Raw genomic sequence first — 8,283 nt, forward strand, 5'->3', positions numbered from 1 at the left:
TTTTTAGATTTTCTATAAGTTAATCAGACCTATGTATTTGGGGCAACATGATTGGTTTCCATGAATCTATGGCTGGGGAGGAAAAAAAAGCTCTTTTTCATAAAGTATTTCTTAATAGCTTTCCATTCTTCTCCCAGATGGCTTCTAGACAGGAGATGGATGTCTGTGCTTTTGTAGGATGCTATTTTTAAAGTGAAGCAGTTGCTGGATGGTTAATGAATAAAGTAATAAAAAAGTTTGGAACTTTTTTCTTGACTGCTTCCCAGGACACAGGTTTTTGTGTGTGCAAAATAGCCTTGATTCTCACTTAGATGATGCAAGACAGGAGGTTCATTCCTGAAGTCCAGTGGGTTACATTAGTCTGAAGCTATTACGAGTTAAAGTAGTATTAGACTTCATTGGATATATGCCTACAGTTCATTATATAGATAAAAAAGGTGCATATGTGCAATTTGGGGGATAATATTTTATGCTTACCTCCCCAGATCCACTTTTTTAGCTTATTTTTCATGTTTAAGTGCCAGATCATATTCTAAATCCCATTGCCAGTAACAGATAAGGTTTGTTTCTTATATATTTTACTTGGACAGCAAGATAGTAGATAGCTGAGGACATGACTTTCAGTTCTCAGTTGCATTCCTTATGTGAGGACCTAGCATCAAGAGTACCATTTTACACTGGAAAGTCCCTTCAAGTACGTGGGACTACACGGTATCATGTCAAGGTCAAATAGTGCTCAAAGACAATCTCCCCATCTGTAGTGTGGTACAACTCATTGACCTGGACATAATATTTCCATATTTCCCAAGGAAGCTCATCCTTGCATGAGTATTAGTATTTTTCACCTTTTTTCAGGCACATCTGTTTGCTTCCAGATTTCAGAGATAAAAGGAAGCTTCTCATTTCTGTTTTCACCATAGAATTTCCTCTCACACCAGTTAAGTACTCCTCTCAGAAAAGCTATGCCACCGACTTGAGTGAGTACAATTTTTTTAAATTGCATGTCTGTAAATATCCACAAAAGTTTTACTTCTTTGTGTCCCCAAAGTGTTGCACATGTATACAGATCCACTTCAGATTTCTCTGCTTCTTTTTCAAGAAGTATCACCATTTACTCCTTCAGAATGATCCTTTTTGAGCTTGATGCTTTGTGAGTTTTCGTTTAATTTTAACACTTAGGTGGTCTAACTGGTACAGGCACTCCAAGTTATTACATGGCCTTCGTATGTACCTAGGAGGTCTGACATCAGCCTTGAAGACACACTTTGTCTGTTTAGTTACCATATTGCGCTGCTCAGTATGTCACTGCTGCACCTTCCATGAAGGCACGCAACTGACTTAGCCTAAAGCATCGTGCTCCTAGCCCAGTTCTCCTTCTGGGCAAAAACACATGGAGGCAAAATCTCAGAGGGCATAGTCATGACGTATGGCTTGCTGCTGGGTGACCTTCTTTTTTTCCCCAAGACAAAATCCAGGCCTCCTGCCACTCATCTGGTTTAAACTGACATAACCTCATGGCAGTCAGTGTGACCTCAGTACATTCTTGAGCTGAATTGCCTTAAACCTAAGCTTAAAGTGCCTTCCTAATCAGGGCTTTAAAGTCATTAAAAAAGGGAAAAAAGCTGGTGAAGAGAAAAAAGAGATCTATCCCTGCATGTGTCATGCACATCTATGTCATTGAACAACAAATATTCATTTCAAAGATCTAAACAACAAGGAAGATAAGTATGCCTAACACATCAAGGCTAAAGGCCTCACATTTTTTTCAGAAGTCTGAATATAATCCTACTGTCTAAAGTAGTATTAGAATATATGTGTCAAAATGATGCATATCTTGGACTCTTCTGGCCATATCATAGGCAACAGTGACTTGAAGCTATTCATCTTATATGAAACTGCTTTACTGTAGAAGAATGATAGGACTTCCATCTGTCGATAAGATAGTTATTTCTGATGATTCTGCAACGCGTAACAGCCGTTTAATTTTATCAATTCCTGTTTCCTGTGCATTGTATCTTTCTTCTGATGTCTGAAAGACTAAGAGAGCAAACTTACTTTACCTTTACTAATGTGGAACTTGAATAGTTCCACATTCAATGCTAGAGGAAGGAATTTAGTAGAACTGAATGTAAGAGCCAAAAGCTGAAAAGAAAAAATTTTAAAAAGCATAGTTTCTTTTCTCATGAAGCAACACCTAAATTTGTATGCTACATATGTTTAAGATACTCAGTATCCTGTTCAAGTGGTTTAGTAGTTACTGCATAATATTTAAGGCTGCTTTAAAAAGAGAAAAAAAAAAAAGCACCAAAGTTTGCTTTCACTCTTTTCTTCATAAATATGTTTGTATTACTTAACTTCATAAAAAAGTTCTTCAACTTTTTCTGCTCAGAATGAAAAATAGAAAATATAATATTTTCACTGTCTCAAACACCTGAACATTTTTGGTTTTCAGGTTTTCATGTAAAAAATTCTTCTAGTGTTATGGGAAGAGACAGAAGTTTTACATTTCTGTATGTTTTCTAAATAGAAACTTCTTATTCTCATAACTGACCTAACTTCAGGTTTTAAAAAATCTCAGTCCCAATCTTGTTTTTGTCTTTTTCCCTGAAACACACAAGGGAAAGACGTTGCTACAAAAGAATTTAGGATCTGTTTTCCCCACAGGAACTACTCACATTATCAAAACTAGTTACAGGACACTAATACACTGACTGGAACTGCATTTTCTTTTTAATCTGCAAGTTACTTGGTCTTCTTTCCATTGTAAAACAAACAAAGTGGATGGAGGTTCCTCTTTGACCTTGAAAATGTACACAGGATTAACACTTTTTAGGTCACTGCTTGCCAGGGCAGCAGATGATGCTAGAGAAGCTGATAAAAGTACCAGCAAGCAGCATTAGGCTGATGAGGGGATTACAGTGGGGAGCAGGGGAGTCCTGCCCACAGCCGCTCAGGAGGACTTCACCCAGCCACGGGCTGAGCTCTGTCAGCCCACAGCGACCAAGACCTGGGTCATCTGGGCACGGGTGGGATGGGTGCAAGGAGCTAATGACACAGTTTAGACAAGGCTTTACTGGGGCATCTGCTGTTATTTGTGCTAAACTACTTCTGTGGCTACTAATAGCAGCAGTAATACGTTCACTGGTGTAATGCCTTTTGTAATTCCTCCCTGACTTAAATCAGAAATCAATTGGACCCTACGTGATCAAATATTTTCCCTGCAGAGAGATAACATTTGACATGACAAACTATGTTCTGTAAGGTGAGGAGGAGATCAAACAGTTACAGATATCAATTAAATCTGATGAAAGGTGTACTCTTTCACACAAGTGCAATTAACCATTAATTTCTTTGGGAACAAGGTGGGACTTCTGTTCCTTGGCAAGTATTTAAGATATTTAAGGTAATCAGAAATACTTTTATTTTTTATTAAATACATAAGGTTATACCTATAACCTATTCATGCACAAATGATTAAGTTGAGACGTTGGATTCATTTCTTCAAAATCAGATTAGATTATTAACTTAATTAGGCAACTGAAAGTTAGAAAATATTAAACAGAATTAATCAGTCCAAACAAATCTACAAGACTTCCATCAGGACCTAGAAATTTTTCTCAATATAGCAAAATGCTTTATGAAATAAGTTCATTGAAATCTCACACAGTGAAGAAAGATCTTGACTCTCCTGCTGTTCCGTTTCAATATTTTCAGAGTGAAACATTTAAATTTTTCATTTCTAATTTAGTCTTTGTTATACAGTATCACACAAGACTTTTAAAAAATAATAATCCAAACTGTAAATCTTTCCCATGTTGCCAACGCTTATAATTTCCAACAACCAACGCAAATGTCAGTACGAATTTTCCTTGTGGAAATTTTGTAATTCTGGGATTCTACCCTGGAGCTAAACTAGATTAAGATAAAATCCTTCATGTATTATGACTTCCATTCTGCCTGTACTTGAACTGAGACAGCTTAAATATGACTGAAGATATGAAGCTAACTATTTAACCATGGAGTAACAAGTCAAGTGAATTAAGGGAACATTCTTTGCAAAAGCAAAAAGGTACCATTTTTCCGAAGGGCTAAAATCTGGGCTAAAACCATCTGTTTCCTGTGAGATTTGTTCCTTACACTTTGGTTGGAAAGCAAGTCACAGTTTGAAGTAAAAATACAGTTACAGGAGGGTGATAAGGAAACAGAAGAGTATGAAAGATTTTATATTTTATAGCTTGTTTTCTAAAGAACTTTACTGTGAGTAAACACCATGTATTTCGCAGCCAGAAAATATGAACACGATCTTTAACCACAACTTACATTAGATTCATGATATACTGGTACATCCTCTCTGCAAAGCACTAGTTTGTTGAGCTTTTTTTGAGAGGTCTGTTGATACTCTTGAGTTGCAGGTTTTTGAGTTTGAATACATTAGTTGTACAGCAGCTAAACAAGGGCAAGCTATTTGCAAGATAAATTGCTTCTACTTAGTTTTGGAACAGTGTTCAAAAACCATACAGCATGAGTTAGGCATCTTAGCTTTCTCGGAGGCCCTCGTGTTTTGGAAAATAACCTTTCAGACATCAGGCTGAGCTTGGAAGTTTCCATCAACCACTCACTCCTGGTCCAGTACTTTAGAAAACCTGATTACCACTTCCTTATGCTGAGCGCTTCTGAAGACCAGTGCATTATATCTCACCACATAGTGCAGGGAATAGGTGAAATGGTGGGGGTTACATTCAACAGACACAATGTCTATAATGCCATGTGTAATAAACAAGGCGCAGTAGGCTATGTGATTAATTGCATGAGCAGGCTCTGGAATACAGGAGTGTGGGAAGGGAAAAGCTGCCATCTCTGCTGAGGGGCAATGGTGACCACACATGGTGACTGTTGCACCTGTGGACAGCCTAAGGGACCTCAGTCTAAAGGATAAAGCCACAGTCTCTGGCATTCATCTCTGAGCAAAATACCGCAGGATCAAAGCCAACCTCAACATCAACTTAGATGTTGTTATGCTCATGTAATCATATTTTTAGTTCTTCCATGCTGAGGTTTCTGTTTCTGACAGATGAAGATTATTGATCTAGTCATGTGTACATTACCAACTCTGTTTCTACACTTCTTCAAGATCAGTCATGTTTGTATCTCAGACTCTCTCCCAGGACACTTCTTTTGACAATTTTTTTCTTTCTTTTTCTGTTCTTTCCTAGTTGAACAACAGAAAAATGAGGGTGGTCAGGAGACACGGAGCTTCAGCTCTCACCATGGCTTTGACAAATCACAGTTAAATGACTGCCCAAGAGATTCTGGATGTTACATCTCATCAGAAAATTCAGATAATGGTAAAGAAGAAGTAGACCCAGAAACCCTGTCTGACATGGTGCAGTCAATAACAATCACTGAGTCAAACTGATTCAGTCCTGCAACTTTTCTGCAAATTTTCAGAAAAGACAATCAGATTTGCTGGTGTGATGGCACAGAAGCAGAACACAAAATATTCTCAACACCAAAAATCTACTTCTGTCTGATGTATGATGCTCTAGACTGTTTAATATGTGGACACTTGATGATTGATAGCTAAATGTTAGCTGATAATAAGAATATCTCATACTTTTCTTTTCAATAAATCTGCAGACATTTCACTGAAAAGGTTTGTACATATGTATTTATAAATATTTGTACAGCAAATGCATTTTCTATAATAACAGAGAATTGTTTTAGGTAGTGGTACATAATCTGGACATGTTCATTTCTGGAACTGTCAAAATGTAAATATTGTACATATTTATTTAAAAATATACGGATTAATGACACTGTCTCTATTTTCAGATGTGTTTTGCTGATATTTGTACAGAATGTATTTTCATTTATATATCATCATAATAAAAAGGTGGATACATTCACAGCCTACTTTGAAAAGTACCAAGCCAATTTTCATTAATATTAAAGCTGTTTCATACCATTCTTCTCCAAAACGGGCTCTAAAGTAGACTATCGTCTCCTACACTTTATCCTGGAGGTAGGAAAGAACTGCTGTGTGAATCTGAATCAAGCTCCCTGTGTTCATTGTCTTTTAGAGAACATAGCCATCTGAATGGCTTATGCACTGGCAATTTCTTTATTGTTACTTTCACAACTGTCCTCATTCTTCCCAAGCAGTACACAGAGAATGCAAGCTCGGAGCAAAAATACCAATATCAATGCTATGCTTTTATGATAATTTTTTGTGAAGTTTTTTCTTACTTTTTGTGTGTGGTGTGAACTTTTTGAATAGAGTATTTGTTTGTATACAAAACTCAGAAGCTAATATAGTTGTTGTGCACTATTGTCTTTTATATGAGTTTTTATTGTCATTTCCCAGTATATTTTGCACTGGAATACACATTTTAACTGCCTGTCTTCTTTTAGAATACTTCCTTCAAAAATAAACAGAATCATGTGTTCGAGCCCTTTAAAAACTACTTGATTTTTAATGCAGTCATTACATTTCAGAGTGCTCTGTTCTAAGACTAACATAGTAAATGGCAACTCCACTGAGCATTTTTATCATGCATAATAATCTGTGTATCAAATCAATAGAGAAACTTTTTGCTCACCAATTATTCACACAATTTTCATAATTTAAAGCATTTTGCATTTATGTTAACAAGTTTCCACATATTGCTGACAACTTAGAAGAAAATCACCTTCAAAAGAGATGAAACACGGAAAGTTCCACCCCAAAAAAAGTGTTTCTTAAGCAGCTGTAAACAAATGGAAAGCTTTTCTCCCTTTCTTTTTTTTTTTTTTTCCAATGGAAATGCTTTCTCTAGTTTTCATGACCCCTCAAATGCCTACTGCTGTCAGACTCCTAACACACATCTGGCTTTGAAGGTAATGGTATAAAAATGGCAATTTCAGAACATTGCATTAAGTAGATGTCAAAGATTTGGAGTAAATAAAGTCTGTTTAGAAAAATAAACAAGAATGGGAGATGCTAAGATTTGTTTCTGGTTTTAGCTTACTTTTTATGCTGGCAACAATTGTCATCATTTAGCAGCAATGACCCCGTATTGCCAGGCGTGGTGGGGATGCAGAATCCCCTGAAGGGATGAAGTACATGAGAGCTTGTATCAAGCAGCTAAACTTGTTTCTTAATGCTTTTTTAACCAGTAGTGTGTCATGGCATGCAGTATTGACTTTACTTAATATAACTTTTTCTGAAATAGTGTTGTTGGATTGGCTTCTATCATCTCCTCATCTCAGAGGAGGACTAAAGTCAGCTTGAATTCCTCTAAGAGGGGCTTATCTTTTGGCTTTTGCAGCAGAGGCACCTAAGACTTAAGGTTGCTTCTATCTAGACATCTGTGAAATTGCTGAACCTGTGAAAATGCGTTGAGGTGAGTTTAAATATGATTATGACTTTCAGGAAACAGCTAAGTTAGCTGGGTCAAGGACTAAACCACAGAGACCAGAGATGTACCATGATACAAATACTCTGAGAAATGTTTATTTGCATAGGTTTGCAAATTAAAACAGGCCTCCTTAACTAGTTACAGAGACAAGCAAGGCTTTCAACAGAGCAAAATACCCAACAGCTGCTATTATTTTACAAGAACCAAACCCTGCATAACTTGGGCTGATGGCAAGCGGATAAAGGTGTAAGGTCAACTAGCTAGTAACTACGGGCATGAGCTGTGGTTTAACCACTCAGGTCTCTAATCAGTAAAGCTTTGTCCAAAGGGCTTCTTGTTTAGAAAAATGTGTCAACTGAACGCTTGTTCAAGACATTTGTAACTTCCTGTGAAGGCAGAGCAGATTAGATCTCAAACTGAGAAACTTCCGTTCTCTCGAGCTATTCTGAGAAAAATGAGGAAATTTTGTACGACAAAGAAAAAAAAAAGTGTGTTTCCTACAAGAAGCATACACAATCTTCTTTCATCTTTCAGTGGGCTCATTAATCACAGTGATCATGGATTAAACTCTTGGTAATAACACAAGCAGTCCTCTGACTGGCTTTAGTGCTGGATAATCTGAATAAAAGATAATTCTAGCAAGTCTGGTGGAGAACTGAGCTACTTTTGAGGAATCTTTAAAAAGTCCCAGAGACAGGGAAAAGAAGCAAGCAGCAGAGGTTTTGTTCCTCTCTGTCACTTGCTCAATGCCGTCACGTCCCTTTTCATTTTTATTAACCTTTCTCTATGATTAAGGAGGACTATAAGGTTTATAAGTCTCTTCTTTGGAGATAACTGAGAGCCCACTCTTCCCTGCAGTTACAAAGCGTACAAAAAGATGCAAAAC

The 8,283-nt window shown here is 37.0% G+C and overlaps 1 protein-coding gene across 1 annotated transcript in view; it reads left to right on the top strand.

The window, feature by feature from the left end:
- Positions 1-5,609, top strand: part of SAMSN1 (SAM domain, SH3 domain and nuclear localization signals 1) — a 17,666-nt gene extending 12,057 nt beyond the window's left edge. The window contains exon 7 of the mRNA XM_010286214.1: positions 5,214-5,609. Coding sequence (XP_010284516.1) covers positions 5,214-5,416 — 203 coding nt within the window. The 3' untranslated portion in view covers positions 5,417-5,609. The remainder of the gene's footprint in view (positions 1-5,213) is intronic.
- Positions 5,610-8,283: the final 2,674 nt, after the last annotated feature.

The sequence above is a fragment of the Phaethon lepturus genome, unplaced genomic scaffold (assembly GCF_000687285.1).
Source record: "Phaethon lepturus isolate BGI_N335 unplaced genomic scaffold, ASM68728v1 scaffold55954, whole genome shotgun sequence".
In the NCBI taxonomy this organism is placed as follows: domain Eukaryota; kingdom Metazoa; phylum Chordata; class Aves; order Phaethontiformes; family Phaethontidae; genus Phaethon; species Phaethon lepturus.